This window comes from Podarcis filfolensis, assembly GCF_964270895.1.
Source record: "Podarcis filfolensis genome assembly, chromosome: 8".
Lineage (NCBI taxonomy): Eukaryota > Metazoa > Chordata > Lepidosauria > Squamata > Lacertidae > Podarcis > Podarcis filfolensis.
Window position 1 is genome coordinate 19,305,614 of NC_139611.1, and position 26,492 is coordinate 19,332,105.

General features: G+C 49.4%; 1 protein-coding gene across 6 annotated transcripts in view; it reads left to right on the plus strand.

Moving 5' to 3' along the window:
* Window positions 1-26,492, plus strand: part of PUSL1 (pseudouridine synthase like 1) — a 102,710-nt gene that overhangs the window by 43,992 nt on the left and 32,226 nt on the right. For 5 of the 6 annotated variants that reach the window (XR_014551657.1, XR_014551658.1, XR_014551659.1 and 2 more), the window contains 3 exons: window positions 1,397-1,454; window positions 14,607-14,794; window positions 24,833-24,982. Coding sequence is in view for 1 of the 6 variants with exons in the window: in XM_083628883.1 (XP_083485009.1) it covers window positions 1,397-1,454; window positions 14,607-14,794; window positions 24,833-24,982 (396 nt within the window). In the remaining 5 variants the exon portion in view is untranslated. Of the gene's footprint in view, window positions 1-1,396; window positions 1,455-6,204; window positions 6,257-14,606; window positions 14,795-24,832; window positions 24,983-26,492 lie in introns of those variants that run through there. The other variant, XR_014551661.1, reaches the window with a different exon arrangement.

Below are 26,492 nucleotides of genomic sequence, written 5' to 3' on the forward strand. Positions count from 1 at the left end.
CAACAGTGCTAAAAATTAGCCAAGCAGCAGGTGTGTTTTGCTATTAGTGCAGGTCCAGTTGTGACCACATGGAGATCTCTGGATGCCAGGTGACGACTGACATCTCCATCTGGCTGGCCCCTCCAGCTTTCTTAAGTAGGTAAGCAGAACAGCTTATTCATTGCGTTTACATTCTACCTTTTTCTCCAAGGAGTATATGGTTCACCTTCCCCTCCGTTAATCCTTACAACGACCCTGTGAGGGAGGTCAAGAGGCTGTGGCTGGCCTAAGGTCGCCCAGCGAGCTTCATGACAGAGTGGGCTCAGACGTTCTGTTAATCTAGCCCAGTACCTGGTGCACCCCATAGTTAACTGTCTAAGCGGATGAGAATTTATACATGGCTACACAGCATATTTTAGGTGACATATTACCAGTTTTAGGTACCTTATATTTATTACCTAGTTCTCTTCAGTGCGTTTGTGACGGGAGAATGGAACTGAAGTTGATCAAGGCTGTGTCCACACCATATGTTTAAAGCATGTAGCGCCCCCCCCCAAGGAATCCTGGAGTTAAAATGCCCAGAATTTTTAACAAACTATAGTTCCCAGAATTCTTTGGGGGAAGTCTTGCTCTTTAAATGCAAGGTGCATATGCAGCCCAAGTCTCTTTGGGAATGGGGGATCTTTCTCATGAGGCTGGGGAGTTAAAACCATTGTTCCTATGTTGGGATCCACTCCGACAGCTGAGATTTTCTGTTTCTACCTTTCAGTTAGATGACACATTAGGTAAGACAATGGGAAATTGGTGGCGGGGAAGAGGGAGAGCGAAGAGAAGAGAAGAGAAGAGGAATAATAAGAATTAAAATTGCAAATGACATCTGTTGCTAATGTACTGATAGCGCTTGCTTTTGCACCTGCTGCTAAAATATTTTCCTTCGCCTTTAACCTTGTTAGGTTCTTTTGTTATTAATAGGGCAATTATTTCACTCAACATGCGGGTTTCTTGTGCACGTTCTTTTTCTTTTTTAAAAGGGGATTATTATTATTCTAATTTGCTCTTCAGATTGGCTGTGTGAACCTCTGGTTCACACATTTCTGTGCCTTGATTTGGCATAGTGGCAAAGAGATTGAACTATGACTCAGGAAGGGTGACAGAGAAATTCTCAAGGGCCAGTGAACCTTTGACCCTCCAGATGTTGCTGAACAGCAACTCTAATTGATCCCAGAAAGCATGGCTGATGACCGGGGATGATGGGAATTGTAGTTTAGTGCATCTACTGGGATAAAGCTTTCCCTTAGCTGTCCTACTTGTTTCGATTCAGCACAATAAAAGTTAGGGCGATGGTCAATGCCTGTGAACCACAGTCACCCTCCACTTTCTTCTGCTTGAGGTAATTATGTTTTTTCCTTTGCTGCAGTGGTGTGAAGGAGGTTCGTCCTGACCAGGCGGTGCTTGGAGTGCAGAATCACTTGGAGGTACGTACCACAGCTAAGGTTTTCAAATTGGGTTGGGATGAGAGGTGTGACATTTTTGCTCTCCTGGTTGGGGGGTTCCGAGGAGCCAAAGGGCTGGAAGAGATGCCTGGAATTTTATGGCAATCCTAAGACCAATGAAAGCTATTCTCTGAAGGGCAGTGAGTTGTTCAGTGGACCAGTGACAAGAGGTGCTTCGACTCCGATGTAAGTGTTCTAGGCAGCCAATCAGAATGTTTTCAGATGCTGCTTCCACCTCCTTAGTGATGTTGAACTGGGATTGCACAAGAGCAAGCCAGGTCTGACCAGTTATGTTACTGCAAAAGAAGAAGGGATTGAACTGAAGACAATCTGTGTTTGGAAATATTTGCCTATTTAAGATTTCCCGTAAGGCTGCCAAATTGCAGACATTGTAGGTGTCTGTGTAGATCGACATCTGAATGTAGGGATTTGTCATAATCATGAGCTCTCTCTCTCTCTCTATTTCTCTTTCTTTCTTTCTTTCTCTCTCTCTTTCTCTCTCTCTCTGACCAAGTTTTTTACTGAGGTGGTTAACCTGTGTCTGTCTCAGCTGTCTTAGAATGGAGCTGACAGTACAACAGTTTGTTGCATGTAGAAAGCACAGATATTGGGGTGAAGGCTAGACTGGGACCCCTTCTGCCAACACCCAGTTTTTGTAGGCGCGGATAATTTTTTGTTGCACTCGTGAACAATCCTCCATGCAGCAAAAATTCCCTTCACATACAAAACCAGTGTCAGGATTCCGGTCTGGCCTTCCACCTGATAGGCTGCCTTTCTATGGGTGGGGGAATCTATGTCAGCCGCCTTAGTAGATTTGGACTTTTGAATGAGTACCATCAACAGTCTCTTCTCTCACCATCTTGGAACAGGAGATAGCGTGTGTTTTTGCACATACACAGTTCACTTTCCCAAGGGATCTGGGTAAAAGTCACATCGGATAGAAGCAGGCTGAGCCTTGACAAAACCCATAGAGCTGAAGGAGGAAGTGGGGAAGAGTGCCACTCTTCCAACTTCCTCCTTCAACTCTAAGCACTTTTCAAGGGAGAAAAAGGTAACTACCCTCAGCACCTTGTGACCAAGGGTGGGTGGGGTTGCTCAGAAGCTTTGTGGGCACCAGGGAAATACCTCATGGGCACCATTGCACCCACAGGCACCACATTGGCGACCCCTGCCCCCAAAGCCTCCAAGATAAGTCTTCGTTGTGCTCCATAGCATCAGGAGCGAGGACAATTCAAACATAGGGTTTTGTTAAGTGTCGAATCGGGCCAGCAGGGTGAAGCCGTCCTACGGAAAGGACAAGATTTTCTGGGGAGTTGAGTACCCCTGGAGATTTCAGTTTGGACTTGGTCTTCAGTTAAGACTTGCTTTTGAGCCCATCTGTGGCAGGTCTCCCAAATGGAACATGCTGGGAGTCTGCATGCCTGTTGGAATGCTGGATCATTCTTTTTCCAAGCGGGGTTGACTCACTCCCGCTGTAGTCACCCACCCTTCTGGAGCCAGACGTTGGGGACGTAAGGGAGAAGGCGGGCGGTGCACAGCTCAGAGGTACACAGCTCCCTCCATCTGTTTCAGCTTCAGTTTTGGCCCGAGCTGTTGCAGGGCGTTTTCACGTGAGAGGCAAAAGAGTCCCCTGCCAAAGTACCTGAAAATGTGCTCAGATTCATCTCTGTATCAAGGCGAATTAGTGGATTTCTCATAAATAAAGGTTTTCATTAATTACAACATCAAAACTGCAGGCAGACAGGAAAGGGCATAATCAAAGTTCCAAAGCAGTACAGAGGTTGCATTTTCCAGAACAAATAACATGGAAAAATAAAAAAGAAGCAAAACAGATGAAAGCCAAGTCTTGCATCAAGACAAATTAGTGTGTGTGTATCTTTCTCTCTCTCTCTTTCTCTGTGTACATATTTGGCCACACTGAAGAGGATGCTGGACTAGACACTAGGTCTCTTCTGATGTTCTTACTGTCCAAAGTCTAGGTGCCATCCCACCCATGAAATTATTATTATTATTATTATTACTATTATTACTTTTATTTCTATACTGTTTTATATTTTAAAGAGAAAATCTGAAACACATTAAAACAATCCAGAACAGAACGAATTCCAGCTTCAATTAACATAGAAGAAGAATAGACTTTATTTGCATAGCCAACAGGCCATTGCATCGAAGGACAGACAGAAACAAAAATACATTACGGAAATAGTTATCATAAAATAATCTCAGTACTTAAAACTTGGCAGAGGTAATGATAATAATAATAAGATCCTAGGCGACGACACTGATGTCATTCAGACAGCAGCTCTCAGTCTCATTGCTCTCTCGACAAACCTAGCAACCTTCTCTGTTGTCGAGCTGCTCTGGTCGGCTAGGAGTAAGAAGAACTTGGCTTCACAAGAGCAGCCCGGGATGGCAGATAATAGCGGCGTGATGGTCTCGTCCCTGAGATCTTTATAGAGGGAGCAGGACAAGAGAACGTGTGACACAGTCTCCACGTAACCAGCTCCACAGGGGCAGAGCCGGTTCTCGAATGAAATTTTTTGATATCTACCTTCAAGAACAGCTGATGGTAACATATTTAGTCTGGCCAGTGTAAAGGCCCGCCTAAGTTTTGGAGTGGTTAGGGTAGACAAATAAGGTGCCCGAAAATCATAGTGGGAGGGGGGCAGATAAGCGTACCAAGCACTAAATTTCTTAATATAGGCCAGATTATTCTGTTGCTCAATATCCTTCATGCGCTGGTCAATAACGGTTTTTGCCTTGGGTAGACCCATTTTCAGGAGATGCTGTGCTTGGAGGCCACATGTAAGTAGTTTTTGATGCACTACTTTGGACCACCGACTTCTATGAGCATCTCGTGCTACTAGAGGTAGTAGTCCAGATGGGTTTAAGTTTAAGCGAAGCCAATAGTTGAATGTTCTTAACCAGGTCCGGGTTTCGACGGAGAGGAGGCCAGTCTGCAGCCGTAGGGCCGCATTTGGTACGCATGGTGGAACGGCTAGAATCTGTCTTAAAAATTTAGACTGGACCGTTTCAAGTGTGCGGCAATGGTTTCCCGTCCAGATTTGGGCCCCGTAGAGTAATTGTGCCAAGGGTTTTGCTTGAAAGACCTCCAGAGCTGCTGGGATATGTCTGCCCCCCTTCGTAAAGTAAAAGCGAGACAGTATTTTGGCGCTTTGAGATGCTTTTTCCTTAGCATATTTATGATGGGCCTCCCAGGCCCCTGTTGACTGGAAGACTACTCCGAGGTATTTGAAAATTTTGACCTGTTCTATTGGCTGATTGTCCATCTCCCATCTGTGATATCTGTGTCTCCTAGCGAAGACCATGACTTTGGTTTTTTGGTGATTAACCACCAGTTGATATCTCCTACAGTAGGCTGAGAATTCTCTTAGTAGCCTTTTGAGGCCTACTTTAGTTCGTGATAAGAGAACCGCGTCGTCCGCATAGAGGAGCGCTGAAATTGATTTTTCGGCCAATTTGGGGGCATGAAACTCCGGGGATGTTAGGTATTTGACCATGTCATTTATATATATATAAAAATTTAAAAAAATTCCAGCTTCAATTAACATATTTCAGATTGTTTTCGAAGTGACATTTCCCTTTCCCAATATTTATTTACCTACTTAATTTATATAGCTGCCCCATAGCAGAAGCACTGTAGCAAACCAGTGTGGTGTGGAAAAGGACCTGGGAGACCAGGATTCAAATCCCTCCCTACTCAGTCATGAAGCTCACTGGGTGACCTTAGGCCAGTCACAGCCTCTTAACTTACCTCATAGAGTTGTTATAGCAGGGATTTACTGAGGAGTGGAGAAAAAGGTGAGATATAAATGCAGTACATAAGCTGTTCTGCTTTGCAGCTTAAGTAAGCTGGAGGGGCTAGCCAGATGGAGATGTTAGTCGCAATTGGACCTGCGTCAGTAGCAAAACACGCCTGACGCCTGGCTAATTTCTAACAGTGTTTCCAGCATCTCCATGCCCATTGGGACTGGTAGGGCAGAAGGCAGGGAGCCGAACAGTAGGTGGCGCCAGAGCCAATGACAGGCAGAGCCAACTTCTTCTAGGTTTGTCCCCATCCACCTCCTCCCTACTGAGTTCCCCTAGAGCAAAAGCTGAGACGGAGGAGGAAGCCAACAGGAACCGTTGTGAGTAAGAAGGCAGGCAAACAGGGGCTGGCTGAGGTTGGTGGGGCAGTGCCCCATCTGTCTCAGCAGACCAGCCTCCCCTCATGGTATGTCATTATAGGAAAGGATGACTGTTGGTGGTTTTTTGAGGGGAGGAATGTGCATTCCCAGCTTGCTACTGGAGATATGAAGTTTCAAGGCTACTCCAGAGGCAAAATTCTCTCTCTGTGTGTGACTTCACCCAGGGAAGGGAAACGGTGTGTCTGTCCTGGGGAAATATGATTTGTTTTCATCCCTCTGTTTTGCATGTTCTGCGATGTTCAGGACCTTCTCCCTCCCTCTCCCAAACCAGCCCTTCTGCGTTTCTCTCTGCTTCTCCTCCTTTGCAACGAAGGCTGCCCAGGGCGAAATCTTTTTCTATGCAAATTGTCTTTTTCTTGGCCCTCGAACGTGCGCTCCGGGTCCAAGAATTTCTTCCCATGCATGAGGAAACAGCAAAGGGAGTGTTACGGGACAGGCGCCCGGGACAGCTTGAGTCTTTGTTTCTCCAAAGGGAGAGAGGGAGGGAACGAGGGGGGGAAACAAACCACGAGAGGTGGACGCGAGAGGGAAGCATCTGGAAATCCTACATGACTTGGAAAGGGTTCTTGGCGACTCGTAAGAGATATATAATTCCTCTCTTTCCCAAATCGCTCCCCTTGCATGGCTGATCTAGACAGTGGTATTCTCTTTTGGGCCTCTGCCGGCAGCTGACTCAAAAGGGTGGGATGGAGGACTTTGTGATAAACATTTGCAGATCACCGTTCGCCCCCTGATCGCCTAGGACAAGTAGGACCCCAATGAAACGAAGGGGCCTACGTTAGTTGTGTCTGTTAACTTCAGTGGGTTGACTCTGAGTAGGGCTAACATTGGATGCAGCACCATTAGTATGTAATAATGCTTATTTGTTACGCCCCATCTTTCCTCCGTTGAGCTGTCGGTGGCAAACCTGGCTCTCATGCCTCTGCTTTTTTCCCGTGCAACAACAACCCTGTGAGGTAGGTTAGAAATACTTTTACTGGTGCCCCTAAGGCCACCCAGTGAACTTTATGGCTGAGTGGGGATTTGAACCCTGGTCTCCCAGGTTCTCATCCACCATTCCAGCCCAGCTGTGGGGAAACTTTAACCCCCCAGATGCTGCTGAACTGCAGCCCCCATCAGCCCCAGTGAGTATGGCCCAATGGCCCGGGATGATAAAGATAATAATAATAATAATAATAATAATAATAATAATATAAAAATTATTTATATCCAGCCCTCCCCAGCCAAAACCAGGCTCAGAGCGGCTAACAGCAATCAAAGTAACACAGCATTCTAAAATCGATATTCTAAAATCAATTCAAAATAAATTGGCAACCACTGGGCCAGAGTTCTACGAGGATCACCAAAGGAGGGGGTCAGACTGTGCCTTGGCCAAAGGCCTGGTGGAACAGCTCTGTCTTGCAGGCCCTGTGGAAAGATGTCAAGTCCCACAGGGCCCTAGTCTCTTGTGATAGAGCGTTCCACCAGATCGGGGCCACAGCCGAAAAAGCCCTGGCTCTGGTTGATGGAATGATGGATGATGGGAGTTGTAGTTCAGCAACAACTGGAGGAACAAAGGGTCCCTGAATCATAATCATCATTATCATATTTTTTTGTTTATACCCGACCATTCTGTTTGGGTTGCCCCAGCTACTCTTCCAACACATATAAAAACATTATAAAACAGCAGAAATTAACAGTAGAAATTAACAGCAGAAATTAACAGTAACAATCTGATCCAATATAGAAAGTAATAATCACTTTAAAAGAAACGACCTATGTAAAATGAAGCAATATTCAATATTCTAATAGTGAATGCACCACATCTGGCTGTTTCAGCTAGCCTAGTTAACAGCCTTTGATAGAACGATTTCAGAGTGATGGAAATATCTCCAGGAGGGGTTTGCAGAACAGCCCCTTCCCTCCGGCCACATTTACACCATACATTAAAGCACTCTGGTATCACTTCAAACATTTATGGCTTCCCCTGGAGAATTCTGGGAGCTGCAGTCTGTTAAGGATGCCGAGTTGTGTGGGGAGACACCCCCCCTCCCAGCCCACTCCAAGAACTAAAGTTCCCAGATGGTTTAACAGTCAATCCCTCTTTCCAGGGAGTTCTGGGAATTGGTGCTCTGCAAGGGGAATAGGGGCCTCCTCGTGACTCTCAAGGGATGCGGGTGGCGCTGTGGGTTAAACCACAGAACCTAGGACTTGCTGATCAGAAGGTTGGTGGTTCGAATCCCTGTGATGGGGTGAGCTCCCATTGCTCGGTCCCTGCTCCTGCCCACCTAGCAGTTCAAAAGCATGTCAAAGTGCAAGTAGATAAATAGGTACCACTCCGGTGGGAAGGTAAACGGCATTTCCGTGCGCTGCTCTGCTTCACCAGAAGCGGCTTAGTCATGCTGGCCACATGACCCGGAAGCTGTACGCCGGCTCCCTCGGCCAGTAAAGCGAGATGAGCGCCGCAACCCCAGAGTCGGTCACGACTGTACCTAATGGTCAGGGTTCTCTTTACCTTTACATGACTCTCAGCACCCTTAACAGACTACAGTTCCCAGGATTCTTTGGGGGAAACCATGGCTGTTTAAAGTGGTAGCATAGTGCTTTGTGGTGTGAATGTGGACTAAGCTCACAATCTTCAAGCAGCAATTTACATGTCACATGGGGGCAGGAGGAATGGGCTCTGGTGCTCAGCACCTCGCCGCCAACAGTCAGGGGTGATGGGAGCTGGAGAACGCCAACATCTGGGTGGGCCACAGTTTCCCCATTCATGGACCCAAGGTTCCTGGCAGCACCAGCCAGAAAAGGAGGTTCCCTGCTGTGTCTCTGCACGAGTAGCTGCTATGGCTTTTCTTAAGATTGATTACAACACGGATTGCAACACTTGGCCTTTCAGGTGTTCCTGGACCCCCAATTCACATCAGCCCAAGCCTGCGTGGCCCAGTGGCCAGGGATGATGGGAGTTGGAGTCCAGGAACATCTTTGGGGGGGGGGCACCAGCTTCTCCAGTCTTATATGACCTTGGTTGAAAGCCTCCCAGAGTGACTGGGGCAAGCCAGTCAGATGGGCAGGGTACAGATACTAAAATTACTACTATTATTATTATTTCAAGAAGCGTTTGGCTGGCTGCTTTTGGAAAGAGGTTCCCAGACCAGATGTTCGATGCTGTCCTCCTTTCGGCACAGATGTGCTGTCGAGGTGCACCAAAGTGCCCAGATCCCACCACCTGCCCTCCTTGTTGGCATGACACACCATTAATTGGGATTATTGGGCGTCGTTTCCCCAGCGACCGGCACGCAAGCAAATTACAGCTATGCAAATGATGGGTCTCTTCTCAATCTGGCATGAGTGATGCTAGCGGATTATCGTTGCGGTGGATGATAAATAAAAGTGGCAGATGTGCAGGGCAGCTCAGAGGGCACCAGGAGAGGACACAGAGAGGTCATTTGTGAACAGGGTCAGGAGTTCGGCAAGTTGCGCCCGCCAGCCTGTGTCGTGCGGTGCTTTTCGGCCAAACTGCTGACGGGAAGGATTCCGCTGGTTGGCTGAGTTAGGGTGGAGCCCTGCTTTTGCCTCTGATTCTGTGTTAAAAATTGCAGAATTAAGCATCCTAAAACCCAGGCCTTCATCCTAATGGGGAACCTCAGGACTCGGGGCTGAGTGTGGCCCTCCAGGCTTCTCCAGGCCACCCCCCTTCCCAAGCCACATACCTTGCCAGCTCTGCTTGTCACTCTCCTTGAGTGTTTTTGCCTAGCTGGAAACACTGATCCTGCCTCTTGCTTGCCTGGGTGGAAGACGGAGAGGGGTGAGCTTATGCGTAGAATCTAACCTATAGTAAAAAGGTAAAGGTAAAGGGACCCCTGACCATTAGGTCCAGTCGTGACCGACTCTGGGGTTGTGGCACTGATCTTGCTTTATTGGCCGAGGGAGCCGGTGTTTGTCCGCAGACAGCTTCCGGGTCATGTGGCCAGCATGACTAAGCTGCTTCTGGCGAATCAGAGCAGCGCACGGAAACGCCATTTACCTTCCCACCGGAGCGGTACCTATTTATCTACTTGCACTTTGACATGCTTTTGAACTGCTAGGTGGGCAGGAGCAGGGACCGAGCAACGGGAGCTCACCCCGTCACGGGGATTCGAACCGCCGACCTTCTGATGGGCAAGTCCTAGGCTCTGTGGTTTAACCCACAGCGCCACCTGCGTCCCAACCTAGAGTACAAAGGGTAAAATTCACATTCATCGCTCCGCCCACTGTTGCCTCTGGCCCCGCCCATCACTGGCATATGGCCCCCAGAAGGGAATGCAGCCCTCGGTCTGGAACGGGTTTCCCACCCATGCTTCAATGTATGGAAACCAGGTCCTGTTTGGAACAAAGCTCAGTCCTCCAGGCTGAAGAGGAGGCGAAATAGTGGGGCAGTGGGAAGTAAGGTTTAGGAAGTTCATTGAGGGACGGTTTGGTATCCCTGGATTTACGGCTCTATCCAGCATGGTGCTTGTTGCTGCCATAGTGTCCCTGGTACCCATGAAGGCCTTTCCCGTTCATCCCTTGGGCACGAGGTGGGGTGTTTGCTTACCTTTCACCTCCCTTGAAAAGTATTTAGAGCTGAATGAGGAAGTTAAAAAAATGACTCTCCTTCCCACATCCTCCTTCTGCTCTATCTGCTTTTCAAGATTCAGCATAGTTCTGCCAGATCTGATTTTTACCCAGATCCTTGGAAAGCGAAGTGTGTATACGTGCGTTCTCTCTCTCTCTCTCTCTCTCTCTCTCTCTCTCTCTCTCTGTGTGTTTTTTTTTGGGTGGGTGGGGGGAGGTTGCTGATCCAGAATAAGGGGCAGGGGAGGGAAGTGTCCGGAGGGGGTGCAGACTCAAAAATCCAGCTCATTGACAAGTACATAGAGCAGGGTTGCCGCAAAAGCTGTTGAGCTTTTTTGAGACTTTTAAAAGGAAATTCGCCGAAATCTAAACTTCTGACATGGCTTGCGATTTCCGCCCAGACACTGTTTTCCACAGCCATATTCCGGCTGTGTCCGGGAATTTCCGGATGTACAGCAGCCCTAACATAGAGCTGAATGAAGAAGTTAGAAAAGTGACTCTCCTTCTCGCTTCCTCTTGCATCTCTATGTACTGTTTTCACTGAGAGCCAGTGTGGTGTAGTGGTTAAGAGCGACAGACTCGTAATCTGGGGAACCGGGTTCGCTTCCCCGCTCCTCCACATGCAGCTGCTGGGTGACCTTGGGCTAGTCACACTTCTCTGAAGTCTCTCAGCCCCACTCACCTCACAGAGTGTTTGTTGTGGGGGAGGAAGGGAAAGGAGAATGTTAGCCGCTTTGAGACTCCTTTGGGTAGTGATAAAGCGGGATATCAAATCCAAACTACTTCATGACATGGATCCCTTCTACTGGATTCAACAGTTTGCTTTTCAAAGGGAACAGTGGGCAAAGTTTGTATGTGCATGTTTTGTTCCGTGTGTGTGTGTGTGTGGTGTTGTTGTTGTTGTTTTAGGGCTGCCAGGTCAGGGGCATCCCAGACCCTGAGATTTTAGGGCCCAAACCAGAGACTTAAGGCAGGCCCTATAAATGCGGGAGGCAGTGGAAGACAGGAGTGCCTGGCGTGCTCTGGTCCATGGGGTCACGAAGAGTCGGACACGACTAAACAACAACATAAATGGAGGTTAAAGGGGAGCAGAGGATGGCAGACTCCCCCCCCCGCCCCGTGCTGTCACTTGAAGCCAGCTCCCACCAGGCTGAAGCTTGCAAGCCGCATGCACAGTCTTAATATATCATTATCATTACCATCCAAGTGTCCCTATTTTCCAGAAACAGTCCCGGATTTGCAGAAGGCATTCCGGTTTCTGATTTGATCCCAGAATGTCCCGCTTTCCCTCAGGACATCCTTATTTTCATTGGAGAAATGTTGGAGGGTATGGAGTTATCTGACAACCCCCCCCCCCAGTCATCTGAAGGGAGCCCTGTACAGGGAAGTGGTTTTTTTTTTAATGTTTAATGTTTTAATATATGTTGGAAGCTGCCCAGAGTGCCTGGGGCAACACAGTCAGATGAGTGGGGTACATTGGATAGATGTTGGAAGGTATGCATTATCATTGTCATTAAATGCACGCTCACACACTCGTGTGTGTATGTGTGTGTTTGTGTGAAGTGATCTGAAGGAGAGGCATCCACAGCACTCGTTTCAAAATCCTGATGAGCCCATAGATCTAAAATGGCCACTTATTAGGTGCCCAGTTCTTGGTGCAGAGAAGCTGCTTTAGATAAAGGAGCTAATATGTTGATGAGGGTTGATGTGCAACTCAAAAGTGGGGGGGGGGCCATCTTTGTGCAGGCTGGGCAGAGAATCTAGAGGTAACTCCCCGACCAGCTTCTTGTAAGGACAGTTAATTACCCATTTAGCTGGAAATCTCGTCGTCTTTCCCAGCAAGGGATAATTTCCAGAGCTGGAGCATTACCCGTTGGATTTGCTGCTTTCTGCCCACTCCCCCCCCCAATCTTCTTCTTGTTGCCAATTCTGCACGGATGGTGGAGATTGAGGGCTTAAATACAGTATTCCACCCACCCCACCCCAAAAAAAGGATGCTTACGTAAGTGACGCCCCCACAAGCCCTCTTCCCTCGTTTATTATTATTTCCGCCTGTTTACCACCCACGCTGGAGTTCTCCAAATGGCTTGGATTGTGTGCTTTTTTTGTCTTATTTGTTTTGGTTCTCAAGTTTTTATTTTCTGCGTTTGAAAAAATAAATAAATGTAAGAATTGCTTTGCTGGAAGAAATGAAAGGGCATCAAGGAAATTGCCTTGCACCAAGGCAGACCGTTGTTCTATCATCTATAACACTAGGGAACCTTCTGAGAACCACATGCCAGTGGTGGGTGGAGCCAAAGATGGGCAGAGCAACAGGTGCCCATTTTACCTGTGTACAGCAGGCTGCTTTCTACACATGCTTACACTGCAGGAATGACCCTCGTGGTCCCTTCCTGTGGGGAGGAGGTGTGGCTTGGGGAGGTTTCTGAGGGCCACATAGCAAGACCTGGAGGGCCTGAGGTTTCCCAGCCCTGTAGAATTATGAGAGAGATTTTAAAAACTTGTTTTTTTTACATCTGTAACGCTGGCAGACCCACCCATCGCTTTATAAACCTCCGTCGTGTCTCACTTCCCCTCCCCCATATCTTTTTTACTTTCTTCCTGAACTGCAAAGCCCCAGGCATTAGTTTTGCTTCATAGGTAAGGCACTCCAGCCCTTTGATCATTTTTTAATATATATTTTTTACCAAAAAAAAATTGCTATCAAAGCAATTCCATCCTCGGAACTATTTTGCAGCATGCAAAAAAAGAACAAACCTGTTTAATTTGCTGATGGGCTCGTCTCGGCTTTATTTACTTCTCCTGTCGGGATTGCCAGCAGATTAAAGGTCTTACTTTAAATGTCGATTAAAGCCAGTTCTCCACCTGGCTTTTAATCGGTTAACTCTGTTTGATTTACATGTTGCAGAACCTTCTCTACCCCACCCACCGCAGGATGCTTCGGGGACAGGACAGGATTTTCTGACGAAGTGTTTGAAACGCAAAGTGAAAGGAAACCGATATGTCCTGTCCGATGTTGTTGTCACTTTAAACCGGTGTTAGGGAGCCTCTTTCCCATAGGCCAAATGAAACTCTGTTTGCTCCCCGTATTTGACTCGCCAGACGGTTTTGCCCAAGCCATGCCCACCTGCCTTGCACCAGATGTCATACGAGAGGCTGGAATGCCGGACTAGGACCTTGGGAGACCAGGGTTCGAATCCCGACTCGGCCACGAAGCTCACTGGGGGTGTGACCTTGGCACCGGTCACTGCCTCTCAACCTGACCTACCTCACAGGGTTGTCGTGGGGATTGAATGAGATGGGGGGAGAACCATGGGCACCACTTTCAGATCTTTGAAGAAAAAAATGGCGGGATACAAATGTGAATACATGGGATTAGGAGTGCATCCTGACCTTGTTCTGGACAAGCTGAAGGTTTTGATAATTGGTGATGGGGGGTGAAGGGGGGGGCTAATGGCATCGGATGACATCACTCCTCTGCGGACCACTTGCCTGGCCTCTCGGCAGCTTCGGCGGCTTTAATAATTGATGGGCACTCTCATTCCCTTTTACAAGACGTTTCCCGTCAGGGATGGCAGAGGCCGTAAACCGTGATGGATGGGTGCATTGTGCTGAACAGCAGCAGCCTGCCCTTGCCGGTCCTGGCGGGACGGAATCGACCTGTGACCTTCCCAGTCTGGATCTGGCCCTTCGCCTTTTCCTTGCAGCATCCTCAAAATGGTCAGCTGCTCATACTCTGTTCTGTCGGAGAACAACATTGCAGCCTCCTGTTCTGGGCCTAAGCGCTTGATGTGGGAAGCTGCCCTTAACACCAAGTCAAAGCAATGATCCACCCAGCTCAGTGTTGCCTACACTGACTGGCAGCAGCTCTCCAGATTCTCAGGCAGGAGGCCTTCCTAGCCCTACATTGGTACCTCAGGTTACATATGCTTTAGGCTACAGACTCCGCTAACCCAGAAATAGTACCTCAGGTTAAGAACTTTGCTTCAGGATGAGAAAAGAAATTGTGCTCCGGCGGCGCGGCAGCAGCAGGAGGCTCCATTAGCTAAAGTGGTACCTCAGGTTAAGAACAGTTTCAGGCTAAGAACGGACCTCCAGAACGAATTAAGTTTTTAACCCAAGGTACTACTGTACTATTTCTGGGTTAGTGGAGTCTGTTACCTGAAGCGTCTGTAACCCGACGTACCACTGTACTTAGGTGTTCCTATGTTAGAGGCGTCTGTTGAGAAACCTGCACCCAGTTCTCCCACCTGTGTCTCTGTCTAAATGGCAAAGGGCGTTCCACCCTGGTTAGTACACCCCCTTTTTCTGCCACGGCAACCCCGCACAGTTAAGTTTCTCCTGTGTCTCTCAGATGGCAGCAGAGAAGCTCCGGCATTCCACACTGAGCAAGTTCACCATCTCAAGCCGCACGGACTCTGGCGTGCACGCCCTCTGCAACGCCGCCCACCTCGACATCGAGAGGTCAGACGGGAAGCCGCCTTTCGCAGTAAACATCCTCACCGACTCTCTCAACCACCACCTGAAGCCTGAGCCCATCCGGTGAGTTCCCTGCAGTTGCAAAGCACTCAACATGTTGTCACCAGCAAGCAGGGGCAGATGCAGAAATCCTATTTGACTTGGGTTTGTTTGTTTGTTTGTTTGTTTGTTATTTTCTATTTATACACCACCTTTCTCAAGGTGGCTTGTCTGGTTCCCCTCCTCCCCATTTCACCTTCACAACAACCCTGTGAGGTAGGCTAGGCTAAGAGGCGGTGACTGGCTCAAAGCCACCCAGTGAGCTGAGTGCGGGTTTGAACCCTCTTCTCTCAGGTCCCAGTCCAGCACTCTAACTGCTTCTCCACGCTGGTTTAAAGTCAAGCTTACCTAATTCTCATTTTCTTTCTTTTTTTTTTAAAAAATGTTTTTATTAAGATTTTCTTGGGTTACAAAAGTACATGCGTCATCTCTGCTTTCAGTTCGTGGAATCCTTTCTACGCATCAGTTAGATTCGATGCAAGGCACTAATCTAATTCGCACTTTCTGGAACAGTTTGTAAATGAAACACGCCAATGCTCTAACCACTGAGCTACAGCCCTTCCCTTAAGACATCGGAAGCTGCCTTACACTGAGAGCCAGGCCACTGGGTCCATTGTCTACACCAGGGGTTGACAAGGCTTACCGGGCATGGGTCGGATCACTCCCGCAGAGATCGTTCGCGGGCTGTACCGGCACAGCGTGGTGCCAGAAATCACGTCTGTGCATGTCTGCGGAGCTGGAAATCGCTTCTGCACATGCCCAGACGCCGAAAACCATGCCTGCACGGAAGCGATTTTCGGCATCTGGGATGCGCAGACGCGATTTCCAGAGAAGAAATGGCGCAGCCCGAATGATATGAATCAGAACCATGTGGCTATTTCTGGACTGTCCACAGGCCAGATCCAGAACCCATTTGGGCCGGAACTGGCTCGCAGGCCTTAGGTTGCCGACCTCTGGTCTACACAGACTATCAGCAGCTCTCCAGGATTTTGGCCGGGATAATTCCCATTCCTGCTTCCTGGCGACACTGGGGATTGAACCTGGGACCTTCTGCATGCAAAGCAGACGCTCTAACCACTCAGCTACAGCCCTTCCCTTTGAAGGCATGAAGGAGCAGCTCTAGTTAAGTTGGCCCCTTTGCCCTCCTGAGGTTGTCAGCTCCCCAGCGCTGGAGATTGTTCAATAATCACATGGTGTGTTGCCAGGCTCCTGCTGGCCGTCTTTGGGACCATTGCGGGGGAGGGGGGAGGTCCTTATACACCCACCGTTAAGAGTGGTGGACTCGTAATCTGGGGAACCGGGTTCGCTTCCCCGCTCCTCCACATGCAGCTGCTGGGTGACCTTGGGCCAGTCACACTTCTCTGAAGTCTCTCAGCCCCACTCACCTCACAGAGTGTTTGTTGTGGGGGAGGAAGGGAAAGGAGAATGTTAGCCGCTTTGAGACTCCTTAAAGGGAGTGATAAAGTGGGATATCAAATCCAAACGCTACTTCTTCTATTCTGACAACCCTGAGCAAACAGGCATGAGAGGATCTTCTTGACATTTATTTGTTATGCTATTCTAGCGGTTGTCATGGATCCCATGCAACGTGGGCACAGTCCCAAGTTTCAGCTCCCCTGCTCCCCAAGGGCTGTGCGTTCCTTGCGGTACGGCTCTTCTCCCTCCTTTGTTGAGATGTTGCATAAGTAGATTCACCACCCCCTTACACAGAGGCACCACTAAGTCAGGGAAATGACTCCACTGTTCCAAAGACTTTTGGAGGTGGGGGAGAGGGATCCTTGCCAGGGTTGTGTGTGTATCTGAGCTCCTGCGATTGATTGATTGATTGATTGATTGGTGGATTTGAAAGCACTCGTTCATAAAAACTCAGCAAGACCTTGTGCATCATGCAGAATGACTTTGAAATACAGTGGTACCTCGGGTTACATACACTTCAGGTTACATACGCTTCAGGTTACAGACTCCGCTAACCCAGAAATAGTACCTCGGGTTAAGAACTTTGCTTCAGGATGAGAACAGAAATCGTGCTCTGGCAGCGCAGCGGCAGCAGGAGGCCCCATTAGCTGAAGTGGTGCTTCAGGTTAAGAACAGACCTCCGGAACGAATTAAGTTCTTAACCCGAGGTACCACTGTAAATAAAAGCATCAGTAGAGACTGGTAGGCAGGAAGAAGTGAAAGTGGATTTGAGAGCCTATGTGGTACAATGGTTACAGCGCTAGACTAGGACCTGGGAGGCCAGGGTTCGAATCCTCACTTGGCTTTGAAAGTCATTGGGAATGACTGCCTCTTGGTTTAACTGACCTCGCAGCAGGGCTGTTGTGCAGATAAAATGGGGAGGACAACTCTGTACACTACCTTCAGCTCACTGGAGAAAAAGGCAGGATGCAAATGCAATAAGTAAATAATTGCAAAGCCCTGACAGGGTATCACAGTTTTTAGGAGGTGTCTAATACGGCCTTTCCCAACCTGTGGGTCGCGAAGTTGTAAGATACTGTATCTTACAAAGCCTAAGTCAATCAGTTGCAGGCTTTATCAGTACAGTGGTACCTCAGGTTACAGATGCTTCAGGTTACATACGCTTCAGGTTACAGACTCCGCTAACCCAGAAATAGTGCTTCAGGTTAAGAACTTTGCTTCAGGATGAGAACAGAAATCGTGCTCCGGCAGCGCGGTGGCAGCAGGAGGCCCCATTAGCTAAAGTGGTGCTTCAGGTACGGACCTCCGGAATGAATTAAGTACTTAACTTGAGGTACCACTGTAACTCCTGAAATAATTGCTTGTAATTCTTAGCTGGTAGGATTCATATACAGTATCTTACAACTTCTTGTTTCATTGGCTTACCGTCAATGGGGAGCCACTGTGATTAGAGTGTAGGGCCAGGACCTTAGAGAACAGGGTTCAAATCCTCCATTCAGCCATGAAGCTCTCAACTGGGTGGCGTTGGGCCAGTCACTGCCTCGCAGCCTAGCCTACCTCACAGGGGCGTTGTTGTGGGGATTAAATGAGGAAGGGGAGAACCACTTTTGTGACCTTGAGCTCCTTGGGAGAGAAAAAAGTGGGATGAAAATGCAACAAACAATAAATTGATGGGTCACCTTGCCAACTGACTCCGACCTTGTGGGCCACCATACTGAAAAGGTTGGGAACCACTGGTCTAAAAGAAGGCAGGAATTATTCCTGCCGAACCTCTGGTGGCAGGGAGTTCCATGGGGCAGGGCCCTGGCACACTAAAGGCTCAGTCCCTAGTAAAGGCTGACCATGCTGGATTTTTTTAGATTGTAAGCCCCTCCGGGCAGAGACCTTTTGCATGCTGCAAAATGCCATGTATGCTGATACGGTACTGCGTAAAAAGTGGAGGCGAGAGTTCGCTGCCTCTGTTGTGGGGGGTATTGAGCTTTCGTCTGCCTTCCGGTGGCTTGATTTTTTTATTTTATTTTTTTAAAAAGAAAGAAAGAAACAGAAGGCCGATTAGAGAGTCCAGTTGGCGCCTGGCCCCTGCTTTGCACAAAGAATAGCAAGTAGTTCTGATTGTCGACCCGTCCATCTTCCCTCTCCCCTCCCGCACCCCCAGCTCTCTGGCTCCGGGTTTGCTTTTCCACCCTAATCCTTGTTTTGTTTAACACAACTTGGCTCAGATGCAGATGCATCACATTCAGGTTGATAGGGCTGATGTCAGTCTTTTTTTGTTTGTTTGTTTGTTTTGTTTTTACTCTCCAATTTTCCTCCAGGGTTGGGGGGGGCAGAATCTAACACCTCCTGTTCGTGAGGTAACAGTGCAAATATTTAAAATAGTGGTTCCCGAATTTTTCCAGGCTACCGCTCCCCACTTGGTTCTATAAACTCATCTCCAGTGCTCTCTACCCTATAAAAAGGAATTATTCAGAATAGCGGTTTGCACAGCCCACTAAGGAAAATAATAACACAATAAAATTCAAAACTGTAACCATTAATAATTGCATGTTTATTCAACATCCAGTTGAAACTAAAGTTCCCTAAAAGTTTAAAGTATTTTATTTTTTTAAGGTCCCTGTCTGCTGAGGTTGCATAGGCTCATAGAGGTGTGTACCCAACGGATTCTTACTCAGAGTAGACCCATTAAAATAAATGGACTTAAGTTAGACATCTCCATTCCTGTTAGTGGATCTAGGCCACACTCACACCATGCATTTATAGCACTGCGGCACTATTTTGAACAGGCATGGCTTCCCCCAAAGAATCCTGGGAGTTGTAGTTTGTTAAGGGGTACTGGGAGTTGCCGGGAGATCCTCTCCCTCCCAGAACTACAGTTCCCAGAGTTCCCTGGGAAGACGGATTGTTAAACTGCTCTGGGATTTAACTGTAGTTCTGTGGGGGGCATAGCGCTGCCAAGTGCTCATTCCTTTGGGCTCCAGAGGCCCCGATACAATGTTCAGGCACTGTTTTTAGAAGAGGGCATCTGGAAGAGAGCCAGAATTAGGCCCCAACACTGTTGTTACCTGCGCCGCAGGTGCATCCCCAAGGACGCAAGTGTTGACAGTGAGTACTAGCAACTTATTCCACTTGAATTGGAAAGGATTGGGGGACCTTTTTTAGACCAACGGGCACATTCCCTTCAGGACGGCCCTCCAGGGGCCACGTGCCACAGGTGGGCAGGGCCAGGGGCAAAAGTGGGCGGAGCAACAGGTGTAGATGCTACTCTTGCAGAGCAGGCTGGCTTTGCACAATCTCTGCCTTCCACCCAGGCAAGCAGGAGGCTAGACTGCTTTCAAGCACATCCCAATGAGGCCAAGACATTCTGGAGGCAAAGCAGGGCCAGTGAGGGGTGGCGTAGCCTGGGGAGCATCCCAAGGGCCAGATGGAAAGTCACGGAGGGCCACATTGGGCACCCCCAGGCCTCAGGTGCAGGAAAAACTTTCTCAGCCTGGCAGCTAAGACCTCTGAAGTTCCAGGCTCAATGCCGGATGGAAGGCCATGTTTTCTTCCTCCTATTGTTCTCCTGGCTGCCCCTCTGTCCCACACGCAAATATTTCTCTTAACACTAGAAGACAGCTCAGCTGCTTTGCATTTGAGAGGAAAGCCAGCCAAGAAGAGCCCAGCGACGGAGGCCTCTCCTCTCTCTAAATATTCCGGCACTTAGAAAACTACTTCTTCTGATGGCAGAAGAAGGAAACGTGGGTGGGGAGACAGGCCCTTTCAGAGCCCTTCTTGCCGACAAAGTTTGGAGAGGGAAACAGGATCCTAGGCTTGACTCTTCTCCCCAATTTTTACCTCTCTGAGCCACCCCTCCCACTTTTCTTCGCTCTGTGTTGCTGGCTGCAGCAGTGAGGGCTGGAGGCCTCTGCTTAGGGAGGTTTGGAGACCTGTGTAGCTGCATGGCTCACCCTCCCTTCCAAACGGCCAAAGGGTGTACAGTGTGCCTCATAATCTGCTCCAAATTTAAGGATTCAAAGCCGCCACCCCTGGCCAAACTGAGGACTGGGGGGGGCAATGCTTTGCACCAAACCATGCTTGGCATCTCTATTTGACAATCCCCCCTCGAGGCCATTAAGGGTAAGAAACAAGGGTGGAGCAGCTATTTATTTCTTCAGTTTCTGTCCTACCCTTCCTCCCAACGTGTAGAACCATCACAAAATTAAAAACAATGCAATTAAAAAGAAAATCGGTCAAAGCAAAACTGTAATTTAAAAACCAGCTCGAAACATTTTAAATGGTGTCAACCATCGAAAGCAATTTAAAGTGAAACAAATCAAAACAATGAAGGTCATTTAAAAACCGACTAAAGTTTCTCTAAAGTTTCAGTAGAATCTCCCTGTATTGAAACTTTTTCACCAATACGCAGAGATTCTCATTTCATTGTCAATTAAACCAATTATACTTAACAGTCCAGGCCTCTTTTAAAGCCATCCAAGTGGGAGGTTGCCGCTGTCTCTTGCAGGGGCGAGTTCCATAGCTGCAACTCACATGAAGAAGGATTGCAAAGCTTTGCAACCCCGACCATAAACCATTCCCCTGTATTTTAAAGCCCTGATGATCAGCTGATCATCGTGGCTTCAAAGTGCAGCGCACAGCTCCCTGCAGTCCTTGTGGGCTAAAACTGGCCACCTGCCCAGCATCATGGCGACATCATCAGGCAATGGGCAGCTAGGCAGCCCCACCCACCTGTGAAAACTCAGTCCCTGAAGGTAAAATCCAATTCACCCCCCATTTACACACTGTGATCTCATGGGGTGAAGAAGGTGAGTCATCCTCACTCCACCCTGAGTCTCTGGCACAGTGGAAATGTACCCACCTTTTTGGGGTGGGTGGGGGAGAGCCAATTTATGTAACATCTTAATGAAAACAAAAGACGATCTCCATCTGTGTGCTCCCCCCTGGCCAGCAGCAGTCTCTCTTAGGAGTAGGTGTGCTTGAGGCTTGCTATGTGCCCACGTTAATATGGATTCCATGACAACAGCTCGGAAGCGTCATGGAGAATAAATGTCAGGCAGATCCTCCCAATCCCTTTTAGCTCGGGGCTGTCAAAACAAGGCTCTAGGGAGTCCCAATGCCCCCCCATATTTGTCTTTTGGGGGGCAAGGGAGCTGCCCTCCTACCAGCTCCATAACAGGGCCGCATTCTCTCTGGGCAACTTGCCAGGGGCCACAGGCTGAGGTGGGCGGGGCCAGAGGCAAAAGTGGGTGGGGCAATGGATGCAAAGGTCATCTCTGCCTAGCAGGCCAGTCTCTGCCCAGCTGCACACCCCCCTCAAGACCTTCCTCCAAGCTCAGTGTTCCCCAGGGTTTCAGGGGGTCTTTCCAGCCCTACCTGGAGGTGCCTTTGGGGACTGAACCCAGGACCTTCTGGTGCAAAGGAGCTATGGCCTTCTCCCAAGATATAGAAACCCAGAAGGCAGCTGCCTTGTACCAAACCCCAGACCCTTGGCCCATCTGGGCTCAGTTTTGCATGTGTGGGTTCCACTGTCATCTGGGGAGCAAACATTCCACCAGGCTGCCTCAGTGGGCAGAATACAAAGCAGAAGGCTCATTCCATCAGGTTCGCCAGAACTCCAGCTCCATCTGGAACCTCCTTGCCCCTAAACTGTGCCATCTGGTCAGTTAACTGCTAGCACATTTGCAAAGCTAAGCAGGGTACGGTATGGTTTCAAACTGGATGGGGGACCACATGTTGAGATTCCTGCGTTGCAGCGGGCTGGACTAGATGACCCTGTCGCTTTCCCCTTGTATGTCATGTCATGCTCTGTTTCGCATTTTGAGAATCCTAGCCTGCAAGTAGGGCACATCTTGCTTTGATGGTATATAAGCTGCTTGGGCAGCCTTTCTGACTCAAGAGTCCAGCACAAATGCCCTAAACAAATAATAATTGTCAACACTGAGTGGCGGCAGCTCTCCAGGATTTCAGAAAGGGGGCCTCTCCTAGCCCTACCCGGAGATGATAGGGACCCTCAGATTTTCTTCCTGCAAGGCAAATGCTCTCCCACTGAGCTGCAGCCTTTCTCCTTGCCCATCCTGCAACAGGTCAGCAACACTGAGACTATGATCTCAATGTCCTCAGTGGGCCCTCGTCCCCTCCATCCCCGGCCGGCGTTAACTTGGTGCTTTATCTCCTCTAAAAGGATTTTACACGGCCAGTGATCCTGTTATTCCCCAGAAGCTAATCTGGCTGCCAGGGCTTAGCAGCCGCTGCTGCCTCTCCTCCTAATGGCCCGTCTCCCTGCTCTCTTCTGCCTTCGTTCTGTTTTGTGGCTGCGATCCATGTGCTCTGAGAGGCCTTCGTGGGAGCCATTTTGTTGTCATGGCAATTCGAGCCAAGGGGGACCAGTAATCTTATCCACCTGTTTGCTCTCAGCGGAAGCTTTTTTTACATTTCTTTTTCTGGCATTTGCAAGGAGAGGAAAGGCTGGAACATCTGCCTGGTTCCCTCTGCTTCGACTGATCCGCTGGAAGCCTTCTTAGGCCACATTCACACCATGTACTTAAAGCACCGTGATGCCACTTTAAGCAGCCAAAAGCATGATGGGAGTTGTAGTTCATTAAGGGTGCTGAGAGTTGTTAGGGGGTCCCCATTCCCCTCACAGAGCTTCAATTCCCAGACTGGCTTATCCATCAACCCCTCTTCCAAGGGAACTCTGGGAACCAGCTGATGCTCATTCGTAATATTTCATTTCCAGATGTTTGGAGGATATTTTGTTTCACAGCTGGAGGCAGCAGTGCTTCTGAATACCAGTTGCTGGAAGCTGCAGGAGGGGAGAGGGCTCTTTTGCTTGAGTCCTGCTGGTGGGCTTTCCACAGGGATCTGGTTGGCTACTGTGAGAACAGGATGCTGGACTCGATGGGTCGCTGACCTGATCCCTTAGGGCTCTTCTCAGGTTCTGAGCTAGCTGGACCAATGACCCAACTCTCAATCCAAGGCTCAGGAATCCTTTGCTCCTGCATTCCTAACCCCAGCATGGGATCCAAATGCCCACACTGTGGATGAACCCTGAGCAAATGCACACCTGGCTGCCCAGGAGCGTCTCATCCTGTCTGCGATGTTTTCAAATGGCTGGTAATCGCTTCACTGCAGCAGATGGAGAGAGAGAGAGAGAGAAGAAAACTAGGTCATTCTTCCTGCCCCCCCCTTCCCTGCTGCTTCCGACACTTGACTCCGTCTAGGGCCGGGCTGCATCCTGAGATGCCATGAGGAAGCCGCCAGGCTAGTGGCTGAGGAGGCCATCCCCCTACATCCAGGGCCAGCTGCATGTTGAGCCCTGTGGTGCCCTGCACTTAGAGAGCTAGCATGTCAGGGTAGGACAGGACTCATTCCCCCCTGGTGTTCCATTATGTGTGGGTTTGTGCAAGGAATTTCAGCACACAGATGTGTGTCAGGCAGGGAACAGGTGAAGGCATGCCTTTACAGGTGCTGACGATCAGCTGACCGATGACACCTGCAAAGTGCTGGGTGCCTTCCTACGTGCCTGGAGAGCTGCCCTACACAGAGTCAGGCTTATGGGCCCGCCTAGCTCAGCACAGTGCGCACACTGACTGGCAGCAGCTCTCCAGCCTTTCAGGTAGTGGTTTCCCCAGCCCTACCTGGAGAAGCTGGAGGTTGGACCTGGGACCTTCTGCAGGCAGGCAGGCTGGGCAGGTACTCTATCACTGAGCAACTCCCCCCCCCCCACAAACATAGGAAGCTAACCTGTTAGGACGCTTGGCCCAGCTAGCTTAGTATTGTCTGCTCTGACTGGCAGTAGCTCTCCAGGGTTTCAGACTGGGGGTGCCTCTAGCTCTACCTGGAGATGCTGAGGATTGGACCTGAGTCCTTCTACATGCAAGGCAGATGCTCTACCCCTGAGCAATGGGCCTTCTCAGACTTCTAACCAATCACAGGGCCTGGTGCTCTTCGTGGGCTGGACAAATCTGAGGCAGTTAACAAGGCTCAGTTGCAGCCTTATGACAAGAGGTTTGAAGACCCCCTTCTAATAGTAACACTACTACTAATAATAAATTTTATTTATACCCCGCCCTCCCTGGCCAGAGCCAGGCTCAAGGCGGCTAACACCAGTAAAATTGCAGTAAAAACGTAATAGGGGGAAAAAAACCCCAATTTAAAATACAGGTTAAAATGCAATTTAAAATGCAGCCTCATTTTAAAAGTAGCCCATAGATCAAAACCACAAGGGGAGGGAAACATAAGGTTCAGACTGAGTCCAAACCAAAGGCCGGGCGGAACAGCTCTGTCTTGCAGGCCCTGCAGACAGATGCCAAGTCCCGCAGGGCCCTAGTCTCTTGTGACAGAGCGTTCCACCAAATCGGGGCCAGTACTGAAAAGGCCCTGGCCCTAGTTGAGACCAATTGAACCACCTTGCAACCTGGGACCTCCAAAATGTTATCATTTGTGGACCTTAAGGTCCTCCACAGGGCATACCAGGAGAGGCGGTCCTGTAGGTAGGTGGGTCCTTGGCCACATAGGGCTTTAAAGGTCAAAACCTTCTAGAACATAAGGCTCATGCAAACTGATCCTGGGAACCAGACCTTTGCTATTTAAATCACACCCACTTCCCCATCTACATTTCGGAAAAGGACCCTCCTTTCTTTCTCTCAACAGCATCCTGGGTGCTCGTCGTGTCCCCAGCACCTTCCACGCCCGCTTCTCGGCCCGGTCGAGGACATACGTCTACCGGGTGGCGACCGGCTGCTCTCACCATTTGGAGCTGCCTGTCTTTGAGCGGAACCGCTGCTGGGCAACGTATCGAGGGTGAGTTTGTGACACTGAGGGATCTGTAGGTCAGGGTAAAGGGACCCCTGACCATTAGGTCCAGTCGCGGACAACTCTGGGGTTGCGGTGCTCATCTCGCTTTATTGGCCGAGGGAGCCGGCGTACAGCTTCCGGGTCATGTGACCAGCATGACTAAGCCGCTTCTTGCGAACCAGAGCAGTGCACAGAAACGCCGTTTACCTTCCCGCCGGGGCGGTACCTATTTATCTACTTGCACTTTGACGTGCTTTCGAACTGCTAGGTTGGCAGGAGCAGGGACCGAGCAACGGGAGCTCACCCCGTCGCGGGGATTCGAACCGCCAACCTTCTGATCGGCAAGCCCTAGGCTCAGTGGTTTAACCCACAGCACCACCCGCGTCCCTGTAGGTCAGGGACTTGGGTACATCAATGGCACTGGGTGCCTACTATTTATTGAGTTATTTATTTAAGGCTGATTTATATACTGCAGAATCGTTAGAGGAACAGAGGAAGCTGCCTTATACAGAACCAGACCGTTGGCCCATTTAGCTCGGTGCTGTCTACACTGGCTGGCAGCTGCTTTTTAGGATTTCTGGCAGAAGACTCTCCCAGCCCTGCGTGCAGATGCTGGCGATTGAACCTGGAGCGTTCTGCTTGCAAGGTAGATGCTCAAACACTAAGCCAGTGCTTCTCAAAGTTGGGTTCCCAGCTGTTGTTGGACTCCCAGCATCCCCAGCTAGCTGGACCAGTGGTCAGTGATGATGGGAGTTGTAGTCCAACAACAAATTTGAGATGTTCTTCGACCTGGGGCCCTCTCGGTGTGTAGGACCCATAGCTGTCAACTTACAGATTTGAAAATAAGGGATCAGCAGCCAAAATAAGGGATTTTAGTCAACCAGCAGCCAAACAAAGCCTCAAGTGGTGGTTCCCATAGCGCAGCAACCCGGCAAAGGGGATGCAGTAAGGAAAACCACTGTCACCTCTCCGCTGGGAAGCACTGAGCAAAGGCGAGTCCCCAGGCAACATGGCCAATTTGATTGGCACAAGGCATGCAAGCTCCACCCCCAGTCGTTCTTAGACTCCTTATTGGGTGAGCAACAGAGCCAAGCAACACAGTTGGAGCCTCCCTCCTCCCTGGCTGGCAGGGAGGGAGGGAGAGGAGCTGCTTCCTTTGAAACCCGGGAAATTTAAGGGACATCATCAATAAGGGACAGCAGCGGGACATGGCGCTGGGATAAGGGACTGTCCCACCAAATAAGGGACGCTTGACAGCTATGGTAGGACCACAACTCCCATCAGCCCCAGCCGAGTCATGGGAGTTGTGGTCCAACACAACCAGAGGACCCCCAGGCTGGCATAAGGCTGGCCTAGATCAGGGTTTCCCAAATCTGGGTTTCCAGCTGTTTTTCGACTACAGTTCCCATCACCCCTGACCACTGGTCCTGCTAGCTAGGGATGATGGGAGTTGTAGTCCAAAAACAGCCGGAGGCTCACATTTGGGAAACCGTGGCCTAGATGATCTCGCCTTCTG